At 49.9% G+C, this 21,309-nt stretch overlaps 10 protein-coding genes across 10 annotated transcripts; 7 read left to right on the top strand and 3 right to left on the bottom strand.

The window, feature by feature from the left end:
- Positions 1 to 83: 83 nt before the first annotated feature.
- On the top strand, positions 84 to 967 carry EDB91DRAFT_1112584 (uncharacterized protein). Its single transcript, XM_041317819.1, has 2 exons — positions 84 to 550; positions 622 to 967. The coding sequence occupies exons 1-2, from the start codon at positions 521 to 523 to the stop codon at positions 886 to 888; spliced, it is 297 nt and encodes a 98-aa protein (XP_041181139.1). The 5' UTR covers positions 84 to 520; the 3' UTR covers positions 889 to 967.
- Positions 968 to 978: 11 nt separating this feature from the next.
- Positions 979 to 2,680, bottom strand: EDB91DRAFT_1112577 (uncharacterized protein). The gene is made up of 5 exons (XM_041317818.1): positions 2,309 to 2,680; positions 2,172 to 2,253; positions 1,661 to 2,097; positions 1,511 to 1,605; positions 979 to 1,458 (listed from the first exon to the last, which is right to left on the bottom strand). Exons 1-5 carry the CDS (start codon positions 2,454 to 2,456, stop codon positions 1,243 to 1,245), a joined length of 978 nt encoding a protein of 325 aa, XP_041181138.1. The 5' UTR covers positions 2,457 to 2,680; the 3' UTR covers positions 979 to 1,242.
- A 56-nt stretch (positions 2,681 to 2,736) lies between these two features.
- On the top strand, positions 2,737 to 3,660 carry EDB91DRAFT_1112575 (translation machinery associated TMA7). Its single transcript, XM_041317817.1, has 5 exons — positions 2,737 to 3,066; positions 3,120 to 3,219; positions 3,284 to 3,292; positions 3,349 to 3,376; positions 3,427 to 3,660. The coding sequence occupies exons 1-5, from the start codon at positions 3,031 to 3,033 to the stop codon at positions 3,440 to 3,442; spliced, it is 189 nt and encodes a 62-aa protein (XP_041181137.1). The 5' UTR covers positions 2,737 to 3,030; the 3' UTR covers positions 3,443 to 3,660.
- Positions 3,661 to 4,227: 567 nt separating this feature from the next.
- Positions 4,228 to 7,756, top strand: EDB91DRAFT_1112570 (WD40-repeat-containing domain protein). The gene is made up of 9 exons (XM_041317816.1): positions 4,228 to 4,788; positions 4,961 to 5,064; positions 5,162 to 5,292; positions 5,363 to 5,543; positions 5,601 to 6,308; positions 6,358 to 6,477; positions 6,530 to 7,065; positions 7,125 to 7,232; positions 7,280 to 7,756. The coding sequence occupies exons 1-9, from the start codon at positions 4,351 to 4,353 to the stop codon at positions 7,543 to 7,545; spliced, it is 2,592 nt and encodes an 863-aa protein (XP_041181136.1). The 5' UTR covers positions 4,228 to 4,350; the 3' UTR covers positions 7,546 to 7,756.
- Positions 7,757 to 7,835: 79 nt separating this feature from the next.
- EDB91DRAFT_1334487 (cyclic-AMP phosphodiesterase) lies at positions 7,836 to 9,542 on the bottom strand (the record flags this gene model as incomplete). The annotated part of the gene is made up of 6 exons (XM_041325452.1): positions 9,324 to 9,542; positions 9,036 to 9,269; positions 8,778 to 8,978; positions 8,255 to 8,712; positions 8,110 to 8,211; positions 7,836 to 7,915 (listed from the first exon to the last, which is right to left on the bottom strand). The coding sequence occupies exons 1-6, from the start codon at positions 9,386 to 9,388 to the stop codon at positions 7,836 to 7,838; spliced, it is 1,140 nt and encodes a 379-aa protein (XP_041181135.1). The 5' UTR covers positions 9,389 to 9,542.
- Positions 9,543 to 9,743: 201 nt separating this feature from the next.
- Positions 9,744 to 14,364, bottom strand: EDB91DRAFT_1112566 (uncharacterized protein). The gene is made up of 7 exons (XM_041317815.1): positions 14,015 to 14,364; positions 13,792 to 13,962; positions 13,675 to 13,738; positions 13,132 to 13,623; positions 12,721 to 13,073; positions 10,366 to 12,668; positions 9,744 to 10,311 (listed from the first exon to the last, which is right to left on the bottom strand). Exons 1-7 carry the CDS (start codon positions 14,289 to 14,291, stop codon positions 10,066 to 10,068), a joined length of 3,906 nt encoding a protein of 1,301 aa, XP_041181134.1. The 5' UTR covers positions 14,292 to 14,364; the 3' UTR covers positions 9,744 to 10,065.
- Positions 14,365 to 14,467: 103 nt separating this feature from the next.
- Positions 14,468 to 15,673, top strand: EDB91DRAFT_834685 (ubiquitin-conjugating enzyme/RWD-like protein). Its single transcript, XM_041328555.1, has 8 exons — positions 14,468 to 14,679; positions 14,734 to 14,761; positions 14,814 to 14,834; positions 14,885 to 14,953; positions 15,005 to 15,148; positions 15,199 to 15,262; positions 15,308 to 15,367; positions 15,420 to 15,673. The coding sequence occupies exons 1-8, from the start codon at positions 14,582 to 14,584 to the stop codon at positions 15,470 to 15,472; spliced, it is 537 nt and encodes a 178-aa protein (XP_041181133.1). The 5' UTR covers positions 14,468 to 14,581; the 3' UTR covers positions 15,473 to 15,673.
- A 258-nt stretch (positions 15,674 to 15,931) lies between these two features.
- Positions 15,932 to 16,309, top strand: EDB91DRAFT_1047164 (uncharacterized protein; the record flags this gene model as incomplete). The annotated part of the gene is made up of 1 exon (XM_041313307.1): positions 15,932 to 16,309. One exon carries the CDS (start codon positions 15,932 to 15,934, stop codon positions 16,307 to 16,309), a length of 378 nt encoding a protein of 125 aa, XP_041181132.1.
- Positions 16,310 to 17,473: 1,164 nt separating this feature from the next.
- Positions 17,474 to 19,746, top strand: EDB91DRAFT_1112557 (uncharacterized protein). Its single transcript, XM_041317814.1, has 4 exons — positions 17,474 to 17,847; positions 17,902 to 18,129; positions 18,184 to 18,876; positions 18,931 to 19,746. Exons 1-4 carry the CDS (start codon positions 17,632 to 17,634, stop codon positions 19,387 to 19,389), a joined length of 1,596 nt encoding a protein of 531 aa, XP_041181131.1. The 5' UTR covers positions 17,474 to 17,631; the 3' UTR covers positions 19,390 to 19,746.
- Positions 19,594 to 20,886, top strand: EDB91DRAFT_834792 (uncharacterized protein). Its single transcript, XM_041328556.1, has 7 exons — positions 19,594 to 19,858; positions 19,914 to 20,006; positions 20,106 to 20,109; positions 20,174 to 20,244; positions 20,325 to 20,469; positions 20,527 to 20,698; positions 20,752 to 20,886. The coding sequence occupies exons 1-6, from the start codon at positions 19,797 to 19,799 to the stop codon at positions 20,665 to 20,667; spliced, it is 516 nt and encodes a 171-aa protein (XP_041181130.1). The 5' UTR covers positions 19,594 to 19,796; the 3' UTR covers positions 20,668 to 20,698; positions 20,752 to 20,886.
- Positions 20,887 to 21,309: the final 423 nt, after the last annotated feature.

The following is a 21,309-nucleotide window of genomic DNA, read 5'->3' as shown; positions in this document are numbered from 1 at the left end:
TGGTTGACTCCCAAGTTGATTATCGATCATCACCTACACTTGGTCGGAGCGGAATACGGAAGCTGTGAGTCAAATATGATTAGTACGTCCAGAGTCGCCCAGACTCTTGAGCTTCCACTCTATGCAATGCAAATCTCAAGCACTGCACTACATACACAGTAATGTACTACCGCCCCGGACTCGGATATCAGGCCTCGGCCTCAGGTGCCATGGACTGAAATGAAAACGCCTCAACGGCTCAGTTGATTACAGGCATTGGCGCAAACAACAAAACGAACATAATATGTATTAACAAGGCGCTGGCGACCGCCGACAAGGGAAGGGGAATCTTGTAACTCAAATGCGGGAAGAACATCACTGACTCGATACGGACTTTGCAATAGGGCGAGTTGCGCTAGCAACTGGTCAACTATCACCTGAGGCCTGAAGCCCTGAGCCTCGGTCCAACCATCAGCCCGACTGGCTGAGGGTGAGCTGAGGGCCAGGCTGAGGATGACTGATCTATAAAGGCTCACCTGTCATGCTCTGCTTGCCTCTTTTGTTCCGCTTCCTTTTGGATGGGGGTCAATTCAAAGCCATACTCCCTGCACATCTCCTCGTGACACTGTTCGTGACCCTCACCTTCAACCCAAGATATCTAGAGCATCCCTCATTCTGTGTTGCCTCACGACAATAAGAACTGCATCACGGCCTCCCAAATTGTGGGGGCAAACCAGAAATATTGTGTCTGGTACAGATGGTAGTTGGGAGCATGCCGGGGGGATAGCATTTAAGTTAACAGATCTTTTGTTGCGGAGGGATGCGCACATGTTACGCGTTCAGATCAGAGACCCTTCAGCATCTCAAATTCCGGTCCATGATTCCGTTGTAACTTGTCACTATTCATAACAGGGCTACTGTTGTTCCGGGGTTCCTAAAACACAGATACTTATAGTATGGTTCATACAATCTACTTCTCACCCTCAAATTCCCCGCCGCATCTGTTCTCTGCAGATTCAATTGAGTATACCTCTCAACTGTGTGGTCTACAACCAGGACAGCGGTTGCAGACCCTTGCGGGTTTCTAATGATGGAAATAAAAGAGAACAAACTTATGTTCTTTTAGGCTCACGACCAGTCGCTCCCTCGCACTCAAGGCAGGAGCCTGACGAAGACGTGCTATTTGCTACAAGATAAATATCGATACAAAAAAACAATACATCGGTTTCCGGAACCGCGGGGCATTTAGGACGTTAATATTTCTCAAGAAGTACTTTCGGCATTAATCGCCTTCTGTTGTGCATTGAACGTGGTGGCCACAATCGGACAGCCCTTCCCAGCACCATTCAAGTTCTGTATCGTAACAGCAGCAGCGTTCAGACGCGCATTTTGCGAGGCCGTACTGTTATCGGTTGGGAACGTGAGGAGCACTGTTGGGTTCAGGATGACGTGGCCCGCGCGAATATTCGCTGTCAGGTTCTAGAAAAATATTATTCCCTGAGAGTGACTGGATATGAAAGGAGCAACATACCGCAATGTAATGCGTCTGATCGGGGGGACATTGGCATGGGATGAGTATTGGTTTTCCGTTTGTACCATTGACTGCACCATCGCAATTGCCAGTGCCTAGCAATACGTGAGCTTCGTATGTATTTGAATATATCGCACAATTGCTCTTTACCATCTGGGTTGATTCCCGATTGCCACCCAAGCGGCGGAGCAAGAGTAGCAATCTGTTCATCTGTAGGCGTTACGGAACTGTTGGTTGAAGCGGTGCTCGTTGGAATGCTGCAATCCATGGATGTGGTTGACGTGATTGTAGACATTGTGGGAATAGCACTTGGAGACACAGGGGTTGTGGACACAGCCGTAGAGGTTACTGGTGTAGGACTTGAAGACCCGGAGGTAGACGTCTCTGCATTGATCGCTTTCTGCTGCGCAGAAAAAGTGGTAGAAGAAATGGGGCAACCGATGCCGGGACCTTCGAGGTTTTGCAGAGTAACTGCTGCTGCATTTAAACGAGCGTTCTGAGACGCAGTGCTGTTGTCCGTTGGGAAAGAGAGCTTCACGGTGGGATTTGTTGTCACAAAACCCGCTGCAACGTTTCCTATTAAGAGCCTACAGCAGAAGTCAGTGATCAGCAGGAGGCAACACAAACGCTGATTATACGAAGACTCACAGTAAGGAAGAACGTTGAATTTGGCGGGCATTGGCAAGGTACCTCGATAGGCTTCCCATTAGTACCGTTCACAGCACCATCACAATTTCCCGTGCCTCCATAAACATGTCAGTGCACGGAGTTGAAGTGCAATATTATTTTTGTACTCACCATCTGGATTGACACCGGATGGCCAGCCGAAAGACGGGACTAGCGTAGGGTCAACGTCTCGCTTGCTCTGAGGGCGTAGAACGCGAAAGGGGACGGCCGCAACTGAGCCTGCCAGTACGACGGTCGAAAAGACCTTAACGAATAACATGTTTAGATAAATCTGAAGCCCTCCGAAAAATGAGTGATATTAAAACACTGTCGAGTGAATTGCTCGAGCTGAAAGTGAGTGACGGTGAAAAAAATAAAAGAAAAAATGTCGCTCGCGACAAAAGAGATCGACACAGTCGAAGGAGTACAGGTTGAAGATACGAGAGCAGAGCACCGAGATCATATATATTGTAATCATTGCTTGTCCTTTTGTTCAAAGTTGTTGTCTAGAAAACCTATTGTATACGCAAATGGAAGGTGTTTATCTTCGGGGATAGATGCTTATGTAATATCCCCTGGGACCTAGTACCTGGGACGGTACCTGGGTCCTGGTACTTCTGGCGTCACCTGGGTGAAAGAAGATAATTGTTCAAGATGAACCAGGATGAACCTTCTACTGTTCTCCTTCTTAAAAAGTAGTGAACAATATTTAAACAAGAAGCGTTCCCTGCCTGCAGCTGCGATCGATGACTCGGCGACTCGGCACGTTGTGGTGAACCGGCGCGAAGGGTTGCCAAATCAGGTCGATCAGCTAGCTTTGTGAACAAGTCTTCCGCAGTCTCTCAGGTTTATCGATGTCGAGACAAGGTGGAAAGCTGAAGCCTTTGAAGGTCAGTTCTTTCACCGCCTCGAAATTGAGTGACTAAACCATGCTTTTCGCTAGGCGCCAAAGAAGGATCATAAGGATGAAGATGAAGATGATAAGGCCTTCAAGGAGAGGAAGAAGGCCGAAGAAGCTGCTTTGAAGGTTGCGAGGGATAAAGGTACGTTTCAGCTTTCAACAAGTGCAATGAGCATATCTAATCAAAGAGATCTATCAATTTGTAGCTGTCAAGGGTGAGTATTCAAAACCTTGTAGTGCTTCTATCAGGATAGGCTTATAGTCTCGATAGGTGGTGCTCCTGGCGGCGGAATCAAGAAGTGCGTAGAGTACAGTCTTTATCTCGTTATCTGACTGATCTTTTCTTTAGGTCAGGAAAGAAATAGAAGGTTTTGGACAAGTTTCGGATGACACACCGTCTTCAACTAACCCAATCACTTAACATCTCTTGTATGATCAATCTTCCCTGATTATATGCTCCAACTCGGAAGAATGAAGGCCAATCCATCCAGTCTTAGATGCAATCATGAATCAATTGACTTGTAAGGTCCCTATTTGTTCCTTGCTGCCCTGAGTCTCTTGCTCCCCCTTCCTTTGTCATTATTGAGGTCCTCCTGCTTAGCTTTTATACATGTGGGAAGCAGCGGTCGACTTAAAATCACGTATGACCACTTATGGGCCAAGACCCGACATGGTTCTTGCACCGAGTTGCATGGTTCAGAGGCAGGAAAGGAGGGAGCAGAAGGCTCCTCGCAATCAGATGCTCTAGAAGATGACATTGTTCTTCAGTGTCTCAAGGCAACCTTTGGGCTTGGGCTTTTAGGGCTTCCCTGTTTAGCATCAAAGGGTGAGAGCGACGCCATCCAGTCAGAAGGTCCGTCGGAAATTGGAGCTTTCATGCGTCACACGGGGGCTGTACGAAGCGCCCATGAATTGGGTCGGAGACTCGGAAAGCACAGTGCATCGATGCATCCCTGGGCTGATTTTGGTTAACAGGGTCTTGTTAACGTCAACTTGGGTTGTCCAACGCTCATGGTTGAATTGACGTTGTTCTCAGTAAGATAATGATTGAAACCCCCGAAAGGTCGGATGTTTGAATTACACGGCGTTAGTGCTATGTAAAACGTTTTGTGAATCGGTGAAATTGAAAAGAAGTGCTTCGTGTACTTACTCGCCTTTCTCCGTACTTCCATTGTCGTCGCCTTCGCTGTCGTCGTTGTCGTCGACGTTGAGCTCGTCGTTAGCGGTTGTTTGTTGATCACAAACATTAGAAGCAGGAACCACAACCACCGATATGCTCACAAGCTCACGGATCAGTAACCTTGCCACTTCAAAATCTCCTCCTCCTAACGGTCTTCTACCGCAAAATAACAGCAGCAACAGCTCACAACAGCGTGACGCTTTGACTGCATTATACCACCAGAACAACCACAGTACACAAACAATCTCATCAACGCCCAACATTCACCATCCACAGACAATCCAAATCCCTATGCTCGGCACCTTGCAGGTGCCCCAGCCCCAGCAAAATCAGGGTGGCCAACAGCAGCAGGGTTCCATTGGCCAGCAACAACCTCAGGGTCAGCCTGGACAGTCTCAGGGCATCCCACCACCACCCCCGCAGAATGGTCAGGACTTCAATCTTTCCAGCGTCTTGCACTTTTTGCAGACAGAATGGCGTCGTTATGAGCGTGATAGAAACGAGTGGGAGATTGAGAGAGCTGAAATGAGGGTAAGTGCCCTCCTTATTCCTATGTGCAGATGCGTCCCACCACGCGTGTCACTTTTTACTTTCGGGCTTTTCGTACAAAAATGCGTTCAGTCTGTATACTAGCATTCATTGCGGGTTTCCTTGATATGTTTTCGACGTGTCGCGTATCCCTTCTCACAATGGTTCACAACAGGCTCGTATAGCTCTCCTCGAGGGCGAGCGACGCTCATTCGAAAATGTCAAACTCGACCTTATGCGTCGCATAAAAATGCTCGAGTATGCTCTTCGTATGGAACGGTTCGTGTTGTCCTCCTGCCCGTGCCAGCCTACTCATGCGTGCCGCTTCCCTCTTTTTATCGACATGCCATGCGTTCTTCATTACGCTGTGAAATAGCTCAAAGCAGTTAACTGCGCCCAGTGGCACCGTTCAGTCGTCAAAATTAGCCGCGCTCCAGCAGCAAGGCGCAAAAGATGATACTCAGAGCCATAAGGATGGGAGCAGTGGCAGCTCACCACATAGTGATGGTGCGTGTTTTCAAGTTCTTGGCTGCAACTTATTTTGGTACCGTATTTGACGTTGGAGCACCTGCCACAGATTCCCCTTTGCCCTCCGAACGTGCCCCGAACGGGACCTCTGCACCTGCTGCACGACAGCCCTCGTGGCCCGGTACGAGTATGAATTGGAGCACAGGCCTGCCATCCGTCGGGTCCGTTGGTAAGCCGCCACCAGGACGCGACCCGAAGAGCCGCGCACGGAGCAGAGACTACCTCAAGCAGTTCGTTTTCTTTTCATCTTTCTGGCGCACTTTGCATAAGCTCACGATCTCCTTCAGATGTTTGCAGGAAATCTCATACCTCACCTCTCCGCAAGCAATGAACCCACTCCCGAATCGTCCGCTGATCTCATCAGGACTTGTGAACCCAACAGCACCAAGCCAAACCTTCGAGCCGATCTACAATGGTCGGCCTCGTAAACAATTGCCAGATTCTGGGCCTGGGGTCACAGTCATTGGCGGACCAGGGAATAAAGACTTCCCGATGCTAAGTGGTGGTGTGGGTTCGATGTCGGGCCCTGGAAGTGGGCCAGCATCGACCGGACCATTGGAACGGGGTAGTCCACTGAATGTTGGTGCGGGCATGTTCCAGCAGCAGCAACCGCAGCAGCAGCAGATGCAGAGCCAAGAAAGGTCTCAACCACCTCAACCACCCCAGCCTCAGCAGCTTCCGCCACAGCAGGTGCCCCCGCAGACAGCACCACAGCCGCCTCCGGAGAAAGAGGGAGCGCCAACTCCGGATACTGAGACATCGCGCCATTTGACGGCGATCTTCCGTCCCGATGATCAGGGTGAGTGGCGAGAGAAGTTGCGGTCGTCGTATGAGCAGCACATGAAGATGCAGCGGTGGCGTGATGACGAGGAAGGCGAAGGCGAGGGTGAGGATGTCGGAGAAGATGAAGATGAGGTGGAGAGTGTCGGTGTTGGAGTTGAGGAGGGCGAAGGCGACGGCGGAAAGATATGGAAGGCTAAGCGAACATTAAGAAAGTGTGTAGCTCTTTCACTCGAGGTCTCTGTCACTAATAATAACTCTCAGCCATCTGGATGCAGTGCGTGCACTTGCATTCCACCCCACGGAACTATGTCTTGCAACCGGTGGGGATGACTGTACAGTGAAAATCTGGCGCATGGATGTCGCGAGTCTAGCATCTTCTGCGTTAGTCCCATCCTTTCTCGCAGCAGTCATCATGAGACTAACCCTCTTCTAGTACTCGTCCCACTACCGATTTCGAGCCCCAACTTACGCTGCGTGGCCACTCTGCCGCAATAACGCGTCTCGTGCATTCCCCTTCTAAGCATCTCATCTACAGCGCATCGCTCGACTCAAGCATCCGGATCTGGGCGCTGCCCTCACCATCGCACACGACATATGCGCCATACGACGACACATCCGCACGCGGCGAGCTGGTGGGACACACCGATGCCGTCTGGGACCTTGCCCTTGTGAGGGATGAGAATGCGTTGGTGAGCTGCGGTGCCGAGGGCTCGATAAAGGTGTGGGATGTAAGCGGAGCCATAGAAGGTCGCACGAGCTTGAGATTGTCATGGGGTTATTACGGCTTAGACCATGAAGGGGATGAAGAGGAAGAAAAGGAGAAAGAGAAAGATCCAGGAGCCACTGCGGTTGAGGCGATCAAGTCTGACTTGAAAAAGGTGGCAGTGGCATTCCAGAACGCGGTGGTAAAAGTGTTCGATATCGAGACTGGAAGAGAGGTGTCGAGATTGGCGACTGATGCCACCTATGGTACGTGTTTCGATTCGTGTGGTTTCCAACGGCGATCGCTGATTACGTTTTGCATCAAGATGGCACCCCTGCGACTCAGGTGAACCGCATTGTCTCGCACCCAACGATGTCGTTCCTAGTCACTGCCCACGAGGACAAGTTCATCCGTATATTCGACATACTGTCAGGTACGTTACCAACTGCACTTCTTCGCACTCGCTGACCGCGCACGAAGGACAATGTACGCACACCATGCCAGCTCATCTTGACGGCGTAACATCGCTGTCGATCGACGCAGCTGGATTCTCCCTCGTGTCTGGTTCACATGATTGCTCGATCCGCTTCTGGGATCTCCTCGGTTCGCGGACCTGCACGCAGGAGATCACGACACATCGGGAAAAGGCCAAAGAGGGCATTCTCGACGTCGAGTTCCACCCTTCATTACCCTTCATGGCAAGTGCAGGCGCAGACGGCGTTGTCAAGCTCTACGCATCGTCATAGCCTGCTCACGAAACGACCGAATATGATTGACCTTTTGCACTTATGATGTCACGCATTATAGATATCTTCATACGTATGCACTAAGGACGGGTCTTTATGCTCAGTACAAATTGGCTCTTATTTTTTCCTTCCTGTTCTTTACCTTGTTCCTGTATATTCCCTTTTTGCTGTTTGCAGGTGATCTTTATGTTATCGTCATGATCTTGGATTTCGTGCTTGGATCGTGCAAGTGCATACGTGAGGGAATCTAAAGCCAGTACGTAGCGTTTGAGGAGAGAGGCGAGAGGGCTTCAAGGTACAAGATGCGTCAAAAGGTACAAATCGATCGTAGGATGGTATCCATGAGTGAATCTTGTGACAAAAACAGCAACTGCGAAGTGGAAATTAAGGCTACAGTGGTTAAGTATACACACGGTGGGGATGGTATGGTATCAGCGGATTCCTCCTAATATATATGGCTCAACGAATAATCGAACAAATAAGAAAAGTTGAAGATAAGGTTTAGATCACTTGATGAAGCATAAGTTAGTAGATCCGCCGAGCCGATAGGACGATTGAACGCACCAATCTTCATGCCTTGGTCTGCGGTGAGTAGTTCGACCCCTAGTTGGTGCGGTGCGAGTAGCTCGCGACACTGGTCACCAATAACGTGGCTGATCGGTCGTTCTGTTGAGAATTGCTCTTTGCAGTGCATAATGTACACTCTAACCCCCTCGAGTGCGCCAGTGGAGGGCTTCAGGTGAGATCGCGTCATTCCGCTGCTTCTTTCGCGGTCTTAATCCTGAGCGTGATTTGGGTGCTTTCCGGGCCATAACGACCTCTGTTGCTAGCGTGACCAGCTCCTGTACCAGATGACAGGGGCTGAGATGACCCCACAATTCCCCGTCCGGCCGCCCTGCTTGATATGAACACTCGATGAAGATGGTAGACAGGTCGTGCGGTATCTTTGGAGCTGCTGCGCGCCAGACAGTGATGTTCTTCGGCTTCATAGCGATGCTGTCGGGCTCGACATCACCGAAGAAGAGGAACTCATGTTTCGAGGGGTCGTGTCGGACGAAGAAGCACGAATCGTCGTATGAGCCACAGTCATTTGTCCCGTGGCTGATAGCCATGATGCGGACGGAGACATTGGGGAAGATGACCTTGTATTTGCCGTCTGAATGGAGGCTGCCAAGCGGGCATGGCAAATTTGAGGGAGATGACTAGATAGACACGTGGGATGAGAGACTTACGCGTTATACACCAATCGGATTAATGGGTCATTCTCATCATAGGTTGCTAATCTTGGCCATACCCTTCCAGAGAAGACAGTCTCCAGATCTCTGAGAGTCTGAGGTGAGCCATATATACGCTTACTGACACCGCCAAGCGTTCCTGCGGCCATCACAAGACTGCCTATATGGTCCAGATGTGCGTGTGTAAGGAGAAAGCACCTGCAGAATCAAGTTTAATTACGGGTCGTGAGGTGGGTACAGGTGGAAGTCACTGACTTGACATTTGAATATACCGTGAGAGGAGTAAAAGATGTCGAATCTGCATCCGGTGGACGTTCTCCGAAGATGTTTGGGTCGCCCTTCATGATATGTCTGAGCGCGCCAAGTCCGGACCCTGGCGGTGAGAGCGTGAGCCAGTGGTCGCGAGACACGGTTGTACGAACTGACGCACCCGCCTCCAGCGCAATCATACCATTATCCCAAGCAGCGTCGCAAGGCTTGAGCAGATACCTAACGTTCGGCGGTGTTCTAGTCAAGAAGGAAAGAAGCGGACAGGAGACTCACCCTGATAGGTTGGTTTCGTCGGGACCACCTCCGGAGCCCACCACAATCAAATCGAATGCGGGCATGGGGGGGACGATGATTCGATAATTTCTATCCGGAATGTGGAACAGTTGGAAGACGATTATATAGGTCCACCAAATTTTTTTGACAAGTTAACCAATAACTTGGTTTTGCAGTCTCCCCGCTCACGGAAGTAGTAGTGCGTGTATTCAAGGTACCAAGATTCGGTTAATCAACAACGTCAACCTAAATTCCAACTATCCACAACCCCCTGTCGGTGACTTACTGCGCAGTTCTCTACAACATCCTCCCTTGTTCCAATTTATAATACCGCATGAAGAACAAAAACTTGACGTTGAGCACCCAGACATTCTCATAAAGCGGGTCGACTGAATCCGGGTGGGAATACAACAAACTTCTGCAGGGTCGAATCAATCACACTCGAGGCCCGGCGATGAATCATGTCAAGTAAAACGCCTCGGCGCCGACCCGTCAAACAGACCCTAAGAAAGGCGGCAAAAAGGAATGGTATTGTTCCGCGTTGGCTCTGCTGGACCCTGATCTGCTCCTTATGAGTCAGATATTTCTGGAATGACGAGGGGATGAAATGGAATGAATAGTAAAGAATGTGCATGTGTGTTCCCAAAGTACGTTCTGTTGTCTGAAAATGAAAGATCACGCGAAATATTACAGGTGTAAAATCAAACGATAAGATATCACGTTCGTCGTCGGCCCCCTCCCCCTATTGCGCTCCCAATAAGCTATTCAATGCTCTCTGTACGTCATAATCGTGTGCTTCCAGCGCCGCAACCGCTTGAGTCCGACTGAAGCCCATAGCAGACAACTGCTTCACAGGTTCCACGTCGTCTTCAACGCCAGGCGTTACGTTAGACTCCTCTGCAACAGTCAAATTACGTGACATATTCGATGGGGGAATGGGTGGCACTGCTGAGTCCTGTTTCTTTTTCTTGCCAAATGGAAGGCGGATCTATGAGGCACCGATTATCAATAAGGTACCATGCAAAGCAAAGATAGGACCTACACTGAGCTTAGAGTGCCGCGGAGGTGGTGCAGGCTTCTCATGAGCAGCTTCCCTGGTTGTAGAAGAATTCGATGGTCGCTGCATCTTCGGAGAAATAGCCCGTGGCGGTGGCGATACGGCACGTCGTTGTGGGGAACTAGATCGTAATGTCGTGACACGGGGGGAGGTTGACCCTCGCGGGGACGCGGGAGGCGAGACATTTGGGAAGGGTTTACCACCCTCGGTCGAATGCGACGCCGAGGATGTGAATGCTTTTGAAGTGCGAGATGAGAAGGAATTATCTAGCGACAGGGCTTGAGAGACATCGACGCCTCCGAATGCATCTTGGAAGCTTATGCTCCCCGCGTCCAATTGTTTCGATTCTGCCTTCTCAGGCTGGGGAGCATTGCTTTGGGCATTCCAGGGGCCCGATGAGAAGACTTCATCAAATGAGACCGGGGCTACCGGCTGTGCTGTAGCTGCTTTCGGAGTGGCTGGTGTTCCGTTACTCGCAGGCTGAGTGAAGAAATCAGGCGCCCCATTCGCAGGCGCAACCACGTTTGTGGTCGTTGCGGGCTTGCCATTCGCGGGTACCGAACCGGTGGGGGGTGGTGGGAACGTAGAAGATGACGCCATCGCTGTCCCAAAGTCAAAATTATCCTCGAAGTTGGAATCGAAGGAGAAGGCGGAACCCGGCTGCGTGGAACTGCTGTTTGAAATCTTGCCAAGTGCCTCGTCGAAACTATTCAAACCGCTTGTGCCAGAGGGTTGAGAGAGCTGTGACTGAGTGACTTCGAGCGGCTCTGAGAAAGGAACGCCAAAGGCATCTACCAGAGATGTGGCAGTGTGCGAGGGGGCGGCAGTGTCTGACTGAGTTGCGCTGCTGGAAGTGGGGACTTGCTCGGGGGCATCGGTGTTGACTCCAAAAATGTCATCGAAAGAGGTCGGTGCCTTTGAGGATATCGTTTCTTCGGAGGGAGAAACCTCCTTGGCAGACTCTGTCGGGCGGTGGACAGCTTCCGACTCGTGGCTGTCCTCACTTTCACTTTCACTCTCGGTCTCATTCACTTCTAATTCCTGGAGATCTGTCGACAAGTCTGTCTCCTTCTCCCCCTCCTCGGGTACAGAGTGCTGAGTATTGAAATCATCAATGGCGGGGAAGTGCGCCGCAACGCTATCGAGAGATGAAACGTTTGCACTGGTGTCGTGATTGACTGGTGTGATGCTGGTTGGAGGGGTGGTGAAATGTTCATCGCTCGTGGGTGACGACACGACGTCATTCAAAAAGTATGGCGCGTCATTCGGGCGAGGGGTTACAACGACGAATTCAGAACTATCTGTATCAGGCGCATTGTCGGTCTGTTGCGCGGGTTCTTCTTCGAATGCCTGCGAAAAGTCGAATGACCCGGCTTCCGTTGTAACTGTGGTAGCTGGGGCAGAGAGACCGGGCGGCGATGGAAGGCCAGGGGGTGGAGCATAAGAAGCGTTAGAGAAAGGCGGGAACGGCGACTGAGATCGAGGAGTCGATGCCCCCGAGGACTTTGCAAACCTGTCGAAGGGATTGTTACTCTTGACACTGATAGGGCTCGTAGCCCCCGTCATATCAGGTGTAACTGGTAAAGGATGAGCAGCTGCGAAAGCAACCGAGTCCGGTGACTTCGAACGCCCCAAGGCTGCCTGCGAAAGCGTATTCACAGTGTTCTCGACATCGGCCTCCGCTTCTTCTCTCTCCTTGATGGTGTCGGTAAGATCTTGCTGTGCCTCTTCTAGCTCCCTGTCCACCTTGAGTTTCTCCGACTCCTTGGCTACGAGTTGCTTTTTGGCAATCGCAAGAAGACCTTTCTGTTGTTTCGCGTCTTTCTTCGTCTTTTCGACTTCCTGCTTCACAACAGCGATTTGCGTCGTAACCTCCGCCATGCGCCTGTTCAGGTCTCGAACCTCTTCCTTGTCACGCAAGAAAGACCCTTCAATTTCCGCTTTCTCCACTCGGACAGCGCTGAGATCGCTCTCGCCCCTGATGAGTTCTTCCCTAACTCTCTGAATGTCGGCGGTCTGAGCTGCGTGACGATCACGAAGCGTGTTCAAAAGCGAAGTCTCCGTCTCATAAGATGCCTTGGCAGAAGCAAGCTGAGTCTGAAGAGCTGAAAGCTGCGCCGCCTGACTAGCAAGCGTGCTCTCGAGAGACTCTCGCTCAGCCTTTGTCGTCTGCAGAGATCTGGTTGTGGAATTAAATTGATTCTGCACGTTCCCAATTTCCGCAGACTGATCGTGAAAAGCGGGTGACGGGTGTATATCCTCATCATCAAGGAAATTCCTGTTCGATGCTGTCGTTTAGATGTCAGTAGATGCCGAAGACGACGGCTCCAAGCAACGCACGAGATGTAGCTGCAGACGAGCCAAAGGGATCCTGTGAGGGTGGTATGGGACGAGGCACAGACCGCGGAGAGAGTGGGGTACCCGTGGTCTGGGGCTGCAAGATGCTTGTTGGAGGCTGCGAGGTGGTCGCCGACGGCGGAGGCGAATCGTCCCAAAGGAGATCGCGCACTGGTTCAGGTTTGTGAAACGCCGAGGCGGCAGCAGATCGCGCTGCACGCATCGATGGAGGTATAAGGGTCAGAGGCAACGTACTAGGGACATCTTTGCCTGAGATGTTGCCCTGGATAAGGTGCATCGCGACTGCGAATCCGTCGCGGGTTAGACGGCCGTCATTACTAATATCTGCGAGGTCCCTGCAATCTCAAAATGAGCAACAAGACGGACCAAGACAGACACTAGATGATTACAGACCAGATTTGGGCCAAGACATCTTCTGGCAACTTGGATTGGAGCATGAATGGCACTGCAACGTCACCTTCGATGTACCCTCTGCGCTGAAGGTCCAATGTGTCGAAGAAGCTGTCTGCACTGGCCTTCTCAGCCGCAGTGACATCCCATTGACCGGTGGGTTGAGGAGGAACACCAGGGAATGCAGGTATAGTTGGGGCAAGCTTGCTGGGTCCAAGGCGTCTATTAGGAAGGGGAGGAGCCGGAGACGCCTGTCCTGTCAGCTGCGGCTGCACAGCATTCTGCCTCGGTACTTGTGGAAAGCCCGGGCTGCTGAAATTGGCGCTACCACCAGTCGCATGAACGGAAACCCCACCAGCCTGCTCGTACAGGCTGGGTGAAATGGAAGTCGGAATAGACGAAAGTTGGCCGGACATGGAGGCTTGAATTAGGTACATGGCTATGGTAAAGTCGGTTGCGTCGAGCGCGCCTCGGTCTTGTGTGTCACATAAAGTCCTGTGACGGCATGAGATACTTGTCAAAGTCAAAAGATACTTCATGACACACCATATTTGAGATAATTTGTCCACAGAGAGTTTGGATTTGACGAATACGTCGCGCGCTTTCTCGCCTTAGATGACAGAAGACAATTAACACCTGCTATGTGCAATTGGATTGACATACCATTGAGAAGACCCTTGACGGGCCCACAACCCTGAAATATCCGGGTGAATTTGGCCTTGTCTTGAGGAGTCAATGGAGGTAAACCAGGAGGCGGTGACTTCGGTATTGATGCACCAGTGCCTTGTGGAATCAAAGGCGTTTGCACGCCTTCGATATTGGCTAATGGTCCGGCTAAGGGGGTAATATCAGTAATGTGTTAAGGTGAAAGAGCAGTGAATCTCACGTTTGTTGACAAGAGACTTGTCGACCTTGTGGCCTTTCTGCGCATGGCCCATCAGACGGACCGCAATTGAAACACCCTTCTTTGTCAAAAATCCATTGTTATCATCATCTGCAATACTCCAAATCTCGCCCAAGACGGTCGGTGGTAGTTTAGCACCCTGGAAGACCTTTACGGCGACGTCACCAGTGAGAATTCCGATTTTCTGGGTATCGGCTTGAGCGAATATCTGATTTACGAGTGCAAGCTCTGCGGGCGTCGGCGCAAAGTTGCTCGACATCGTGTGTACCGTTGACGACGTTGAAGTATAAGTTACAGAGCTACGCACTGGCTCATGTGCGAGCAGGAGAAGCTAAGCGCAGCCGTTCTTGCCGATATAATTTCCCACAATTGTTTAATTCAAACTCAGAATATTAGGTTATGGTTTGTCATTGTTTTTTCTTGTGTAAATTTCCATAATGACTGCACGTGACGGGGCGCGTCCACTTGTACTTGAACTTGCAACAACTTGCAGTTCTTATCTTTCATTTGTACTTTCGCCGCCGTCTCTCATCTGCAAGCTTAGACACTATGGACCAGATCACTTCAGCCCTTGCTCCTTCCAGAACCTCCCAAAAAACCGCCGTGTCTGGCTCAGCACCTGACGGTCCTGGTAGCGTGACCAAACGGTCTGTCTGCCGCCACCTGTCAAGCCAACATCTATGCTGACCGTCATTTCACAGTCTGAGCAACGAGCTCATGACCTTGATGGTGAGTACTTGGAATAGTCATGCCTTTTCATTAAACTCACAGCGCTTCCTAGATGTCATCATCTCCTGGTATCGTGAGTGATTCTGGTATTTTCCCCGTGCTGCTCTCTTATATACCGCTTAGTCTGCCTTCCCAAAAAGTGATGCAAACTTGTTCGAATGGCTGGGCACGATAGAGGGCCCAGCTGGGACTGTACGTCGCACATATGTGAGGTCATGACATTCAGTGCTAATTACCGCCTAGGTTTATGCTGGACTATCATTCCGGATCTCTATTTCATTCCCCAGCAATTACCCATACACAGCACCCACGATCAAGTTCGACACTCCCTGTTATCACCCTAATGTGGACATCGTAGGCGGCGCTATCTGCCTTGACATCTTGCAGGTTTGCCACATTTTCTTGTCTATGATATACAACGCTCAAAATTCGTCCAGGACAAGTGGTCCGCCGTGTATAGCGTGCAAACAGTATTACTGTCATTACAATCGCTACTAGGAGGTCAGTTGTGAGACTTCGCAGCGTACCTTTTCTTACCTGTTTTAGAACCCAACAATGCTTCGCCGCTTAATGGTGACGCTGCAGGGCTATGGAATCAGCCTGAGTGTCAGTTGGCTTTTAACATGCAAGATTACAGTTCCTCATCCTCCTTTTATAGCTTTCAAAGTTCAACTAATGAAACACTACCGCCCGATTGAGACCGCTACGTGACAGTCCTCTTGTCATGGTCTTTCGCTTTGATTGGTCGGCTTTTGTTATTCCATACATCGACCGTAGTGTTTTCGGACTCGCACATTTGTAGATGGCGATGATTCGTCCTTCTCAATGTATATTTATCCTTGTGATTCTATGATTGGATGGATGGGATCAATCCATCAGTGCCTTGGAGTGCCACCTCAACATACACAGCCTTTTGCAACTTTGCCATTGACCTTTTACGTGTGGATACTCGGCTTGTACTCGCTCACCATAAACTCGTGTATCCTTTATTCTCTGTGCTTGTGTTTTTGACATTTACTGTAATATCCACCACACACTATAGCTGCTTGGTGAATTGTGACCAGTATAAAGACGCTTGGTTCGTTGTCACTCCCTCTTTTGTGTTCGACGATCTTAACAATCGACTCGACTGTAGTCTGAAACATTATTGTCTTCACATTCGCTTTCATCATGCCCCGCGGTCCTCGTCGCCCACCTCCTTCTTCCCTCCGTCTAGTGCAGGGTGCTCTACCACCACGCTGGACTCCAAAGCACACCCTCCCTTCCCTTCCTTGTCCCTCCTTCCAGCCCGACGTTACCCTCGCTCATAGACCCATGCCCCAACCCCGTACACGTCACGTAGATCCAGTACGGCTCGCATTCCCTGATCTGCCACCACTGGATGTAGAGATTGTAAATACTTACAGGTCTGCATCATCTACTCCGACAACATCACCCATATCAGGGAAGCACATCCGGGGCCCCTGGGATCATTCAAGCGGCATCACGGTGCTAGTGGATGTGGACAGTCTGATCGCGCTGCCAAAGCCTGCAGCAATATGTCTGTAACTTGGTGTAATTCATATGGGAAGAGCTGGATGGTTGAAGCTTAGCTGGGCTGGGCTGAGTGTATTCTACTGTTTTTATTGAGACTGGTGCTCAAGATGCATTTATGGGTATGTAAATGCAAAGATGCTTGATGCATATTGTTTGTATCCACCGCAGATCAGTTCGAAGTCGGTTGATCTAGATTTACGTCCAGTCATGACAACAAACTATTATTTAATGTGGTCAATCTTCGCCCTCTTAAAATGGTCCTTCGTGTGTCCTCATGGTACGACGAACTATCTCTGGTTATCTCACCGCCTATCACTTTTTCCGTCGCGCCCCAAGTTACCCTCAAGGGTTTCATGCGACCCCATCAGCCGCCTTTGCTGCGGTTGCCACGAGCGTCTAAATGGTCCCCACCATACATAATGGTGTGTCTCGCCCATGTGATTTCATCGTGCTGACCTTTACAAGTTTTATTTTGTTGGTCCAACGATATGGTTTCCCGGACACGCACGTTTGTTCAGGCGTTCTGGGAAAGCGCAAACAGCAAAAAGGTCTCAAGTGAGCCGCCATCTAAGGGAGCGCTGATCGATCATGTGAGGAGCTGCTTGTGTGCTATGTGTAGTGAAACTTCCCTCGCATGTCATACCCTGGTTGATTTCGACAGCATCGATTGCCCGTTTGTGCTGATGATTTATTTAGATAGCCTGCCTTGCCAGATTGGTTCGTCGGATCAGGTGGACTGTTGCTGGAGGATCAGTTCCGTCCATGCATGGTCACGCACAGCGCCCGGATCTGAAATCCGCGCCAAGGTTGCAACCTGAAAGTGACTTATTCATCAAGTCATTTGATGTAAACTAACCATAGAGCGCGGCTCCGACTTTTGAATGCAAATTCATTGATGTGTTTTTTTTTTTGTAGCAGGATGAAGTTGAAACTTGTCCATTGATAGAGAAGCGAAAGAAGCACGAATATTACGACCATGCCGGTTTGTCAATCTTTACTTCTAAGGGTCTTTGTTGGCTGAACTGGGCTGTAGACGTCTAGACCGTGGAATCCGTCTGATGTTCGTATGGTCGGTACAGCCTGACTGCTGTGTGGTTAATGAGAAGGTAGAGGTATATATACTTTGTAGTAGAAACGTGTATAGTGATATTGAAATCAGGGTGGCGTGAGGTGTGTTCTGGTTTGGCCACGAGCCTTATTTTCGGCGTTCATCATCCTTGTGTTACTTGTACGCTTTTTGTCTGTTCGCCTCGTTTTTTTTCAAGCTGCCGTTACGACTGGTTTATCACTAAGAGAAGGTCAACGGTCAATCCAATTCTTGTTTTCAATCCATCATGACCAGCTCTCCAACTCCCGACATCGGCTCTTTATCTCTTAACCCGCAATCTCAACGCCTCCATGACAATTACGATTATGACCCAACAAACAGGCAGCAGTATCAGTTCCAACCGAACCAGCAACTTTCAGGTTTCTCGGGCCAGTATAATCCACTAGGAATGAGTCCATCTCCTCTTAAGATGAAGCCTGGTATACGTGCTGGTCTTCCCACCGTGCGTGAATTTCGTTTTCTGACCGTGTAATCTTAAAATCATTATATCTTATAGCAATGGCTCGACAATTCAATGGTCATCCCCGACAATCGCTCGCTTTCTCCTCACAATAACTCAGATTTCTCTTCCTCGGGTAGTTCTCCTCCTTTGGGTCATCTCGCCGCCTCTGCTCTAGCTCCCTCGACGCCTATCCAAAATGCTGACGATGAGGTTATACCAACCGCCATCGTCGTCAAGAACATTCCTTTCAACGTCAAGCGTGAGACTCTCCTAGATATTATCGTCAGTTCATCATGAAGCCAGTTATAATAAATTTGACTAATGACTTTATTTTAGGCATCTTTGTCCATCCCTACTCCCTACGCGTTTAACTATCATCTGGATCAACAAGGCTCATTCCGTGGTCTCGCTTTTGCTAATTTCCGTCAGGCCGCAGACGCTGACGCAGTTGTGGCCGCTTTGAATGGATTCGATGTCCAAGGTCGTAAACTTCGCGTCGAGTACAAGAAAGTCCTTCAAGCCGGTGAAAAAGAACGCATTGAAAGAGAAAAGGCTATCAGGCGCATGCGCTCCATGCAACTCGAAAAGGAGCAACAACAGGCAGTTCACCAAGCATACGATGATTTCGGTCCCGTCACAGCCCCCGCTTTCACCCCACAGCGATCCTTCTCTTCTGGTGCCTATCAACAGCCACAGTACTCACCTCCGCCTATGCCTCATCTTCCAATTTCTCAGCCCTTCAACCCCGCCGCGTCCCCTCCAATTGCCCCCGCGACACCAAATCCGTCGGAGAAGTCTTCGGCCTCTAATGAACTGGATCTCAACGATCCTTCAACTTTGGAAATCTATTCTCGCATTTTACTTTTTAAGGACGACAGAATGAGGGATGAGCTCGCTTTCTCGAGGACCCTCTCACCAAAGCAAAGGAGGGTAGTTCATTTGATTGCTCAGAAGTTGGGCGTGTATCACTATTCGGTCGGAGAAGGCGATGAAAGGTACGCCGTCGTAACTCGCATCGATCCTAACAGGGTGGGTACTTCCCTACATGCCAAGCATTCCAGTCCCTGATCATTCAATTCACAGACTCAACGGGTCCAGGCTGCGACCCTGTCGCGTGCCCCATCGGCATATCTCTCTGCAACTTCCTCACAATCGCAGCTTGCAAGCACTTTACGCATGAAAAAGTCCATGCCCGATATGAAAACTTTGCACACTCAAGCTCCCCGCCTTGCCACTCGTGCCTCAAACGGCAATATCAGGGAAGGCTACGCAACGATTGCTTCCCCTTCTCGCCGCTCTCCGGGTGGTTTCGGCTCGCTCTTTGGCAACTTTGGCAGTTCTGCCATTCCGCCGGTTCCCAGCTTGCCATCCAGTGTCACTGGAAACATGAATGGTGGTGGTTTTAATGAAGGTAGTAGTAGTGTTGTCAGACAACCACGAGGCCCTGGCGTAGGCGGCTTTGGATTGCGTCGTGGCACGAATTCAGACCAAGCACGTGGCAATGGACTAGAAGCCAGGTCTCACGAGCCGCTGGAGATATAGAATCTCACCACAGAGACACTCAGGCCTTCACTTCGTTAATCATTTTGAGAGTCCCACGACCAGGGTTAGATGGTGCTCGTATTAATTGTTCTCCCCCGCGTAGCTCCTTGCAGGGGTTCCTTTTCGCTGCTATGGTTTTCCTAGTCCTGTTCTTTTTGTATACCGCACCATCAAATCAATTACACGTCTCCATCTCAAAAGTCGACTTTCCCTACTCGTAATTTCTTTGTACTTTCGTTGTCCGGATCGCTCTCTTACATCTCTGCTTTCATCTCTCTGGATTCTCTTGCTTCAAACATTTTATATACATATCATAGTCTTGATTGAATATATAAATATATGCTGCTTGATGCACCATAGGTCTTACTTATACTAATCGCGTTGAAGGTGCTTTATCTACTTTCATCATGATCCAAGGCTTTTGCCAGACAAAGGGAAGGAAGACAGTCGTTCCAGAGCCTACAAACTGGTAACCATCCACCCTGACATCGTATACGACAATTGTCATCTAATAAAGCAGCTAGTGACGAAGCAAGACAGGTGGATCAAAACTCCACCAAGTGTGAACGCATCCAGGGTTCTAGACGCGATGCTGAGCAACGCTCGCGAAACTGGTGGTGAGAGCTCCGAACGTTATACCGTGTGCTATTTGCGCGTGTCCGGAGGCCCACGAGCAAGCTGACCTCGCGAGGACTTGGTTCATGTATCTGCTATAGCCATGTAAGTTAGAACTTGGATGCTAATGTCTGTCACGAATACTACCAATGCGATTTCTCCTTGGTAGCCACCGCTGGATCTCACCAGCCATCAGACCCGATTTCTGGTCAGACTATTGACGACACTTATGGCAACCTTGTAAGTGCCAATCCGGAACGATTCAGGAGTGACGTACGTCCTACTGATGGAAAAGTGGCTTTTGGCGTTGACTCCAATAGGTTAATCGACGAGACGGTTCTTGGTGTGTTGTTACCGGTGTGTGGGATGGAGATCACAGGGCTGTCAGGTGGCAATCAGGGTTGGGTAACCTTGAGAGGAGCGCACATCCTGAAACGGGTCGTCGGTGTTTTCAGTATGGAACGGGTAAGCATTTCTTTGCCAAGTCAGCATTAATTCTGACCCTCAAGTTGGATTACGCAGGCCCATCCAGCGGCTGCAACGTGGAATATCATTCGACATTACTCAGGAATGTCCGAAGAAATTATTCAAAATATGGAAAAGGCTTGTAGACGATCCTTCCAACGGCATGATGCTCGAACCCAATGTCCACACTGTTTTTAACATGCTGAAAGTATATCTCGAACGGATGGAGGTGAGCCTGCAGGCTCTCGTCCTAGCAATGCCTCATATTGATCAGCGCTCCAGCGAGAAAACGAGTACGTAGTTAAGGAGGTTGACGGCGGGCTGTGGATACACCCTCGCGAGCTCCTCGGTAGGACGATCACCTTCCGGAATCACGCTACCCCTACACGAGACTTGCCGTTACCTAACCCACATTTCATCACTCTACATGCAGGCATCTCACGAATTTTGCATATGAGCGGTGCAGCCGAGGTATTCGCACTTATCTTGGACAAATATGATGGGGCAGCAGGAGGCAATGCCGGAATTTTGAAAAGCGATGAAAATCCAGTGCATCAACTATCTTGGATGATGTCTGCCCCGTCTATAGGCGCCTCATTGACTGATTAGAGCGCTTAGTATCTCGCGATTTTTTATTACACTGAGGTTGTATTATCTGTAATATTGTCGGTGTAAGTTTGATATTCCACCTGAATAACACACCGACGACAATGAGATGTTTGACTGCAAACGTGTCGCCAGTCTTGGATGGCTTCCCGGAGACTGCAAGGGCCTTGCGTTTGCTGGAGTTGCTGGATGCGTTCTGGAGGTTCGCGTCAACTTGAAATCTGTACATGCCAT

This window comes from Suillus paluster (genome assembly GCF_016628075.1).
Source record: "Suillus paluster strain FC165 chromosome Unknown EDB91scaffold_8, whole genome shotgun sequence".
NCBI lineage: Eukaryota > Fungi > Basidiomycota > Agaricomycetes > Boletales > Suillaceae > Suillus > Suillus paluster.
This window is presented reverse-complemented; position numbering and strand designations above follow the sequence as displayed.

Excerpts from the sequence above, each read along its gene's own strand:
- EDB91DRAFT_1112584 (XM_041317819.1), top strand. The coding sequence starts at position 521 with ATGCTCTGCTTGCCTCTTTTGTTCCGCTTC. Across the intron at positions 551-621 it reads TGCCTCTTTTGTTCCGCTTC|CTTCAACCCAAGATATCTAG; the intron begins CTTTTGGATGGG and ends CGTGACCCTCAC.
- EDB91DRAFT_1112577 (XM_041317818.1), bottom strand. The coding sequence starts at position 2,456 with ATGTTATTCGTTAAGGTCTTTTCGACCGTCGTACTGGCAGGCTCAGTT. Across the intron at positions 2,098-2,171 it reads CAATGCCCGCCAAATTCAAC|GCTCTTAATAGGAAACGTTG; the intron begins GTTCTTCCTTAC and ends CTTCTGCTGTAG. Across the intron at positions 1,459-1,510 it reads ATCAGACGCATTACATTGCG|AACCTGACAGCGAATATTCG; the intron begins GTATGTTGCTCC and ends ATATTTTTCTAG.
- EDB91DRAFT_1112575 (XM_041317817.1), top strand. The coding sequence starts at position 3,031 with ATGTCGAGACAAGGTGGAAAGCTGAAGCCTTTGAAG. Across the intron at positions 3,067-3,119 it reads GAAAGCTGAAGCCTTTGAAG|GCGCCAAAGAAGGATCATAA; the intron begins GTCAGTTCTTTC and ends GCTTTTCGCTAG.
- EDB91DRAFT_1112570 (XM_041317816.1), top strand. The coding sequence starts at position 4,351 with ATGCTCACAAGCTCACGGATCAGTAACCTTGCCACTTCAAAATCTCCT. Across the intron at positions 5,065-5,161 it reads TATGCTCTTCGTATGGAACG|CTCAAAGCAGTTAACTGCGC; the intron begins GTTCGTGTTGTC and ends GCTGTGAAATAG. Across the intron at positions 7,233-7,279 it reads TATATTCGACATACTGTCAG|GACAATGTACGCACACCATG; the intron begins GTACGTTACCAA and ends CCGCGCACGAAG.
- EDB91DRAFT_1112566 (XM_041317815.1), bottom strand. The coding sequence starts at position 14,291 with ATGTCGAGCAACTTTGCGCCGACGCCCGCAGAGCTTGCACTCGTAAAT. Across the intron at positions 13,963-14,014 it reads CAAGTCTCTTGTCAACAAAC|CCGGACCATTAGCCAATATC; the intron begins GTGAGATTCACT and ends TTACCCCCTTAG. Across the intron at positions 10,312-10,365 it reads CGCGGCACTCTAAGCTCAGT|ATCCGCCTTCCATTTGGCAA; the intron begins GTAGGTCCTATC and ends GGTGCCTCATAG.
- EDB91DRAFT_834685 (XM_041328555.1), top strand. The coding sequence starts at position 14,582 with ATGGACCAGATCACTTCAGCCCTTGCTCCTTCCAGAACCTCCCAAAAA. Across the intron at positions 14,680-14,733 it reads CCTGGTAGCGTGACCAAACG|TCTGAGCAACGAGCTCATGA; the intron begins GTCTGTCTGCCG and ends GTCATTTCACAG. Across the intron at positions 14,835-14,884 it reads TGTCATCATCTCCTGGTATC|TCTGCCTTCCCAAAAAGTGA; the intron begins GTGAGTGATTCT and ends TATACCGCTTAG.
- EDB91DRAFT_1112557 (XM_041317814.1), top strand. The coding sequence starts at position 17,632 with ATGACCAGCTCTCCAACTCCCGACATCGGCTCTTTATCTCTTAACCCG. Across the intron at positions 18,130-18,183 it reads AGACTCTCCTAGATATTATC|GCATCTTTGTCCATCCCTAC; the intron begins GTCAGTTCATCA and ends ACTTTATTTTAG. Across the intron at positions 18,877-18,930 it reads CTCGCATCGATCCTAACAGG|ACTCAACGGGTCCAGGCTGC; the intron begins GTGGGTACTTCC and ends TTCAATTCACAG.
- EDB91DRAFT_834792 (XM_041328556.1), top strand. The coding sequence starts at position 19,797 with ATGATCCAAGGCTTTTGCCAGACAAAGGGAAGGAAGACAGTCGTTCCA. Across the intron at positions 20,245-20,324 it reads ACGACACTTATGGCAACCTT|GTTAATCGACGAGACGGTTC; the intron begins GTAAGTGCCAAT and ends TGACTCCAATAG. Across the intron at positions 20,470-20,526 it reads GTGTTTTCAGTATGGAACGG|GCCCATCCAGCGGCTGCAAC; the intron begins GTAAGCATTTCT and ends TGGATTACGCAG.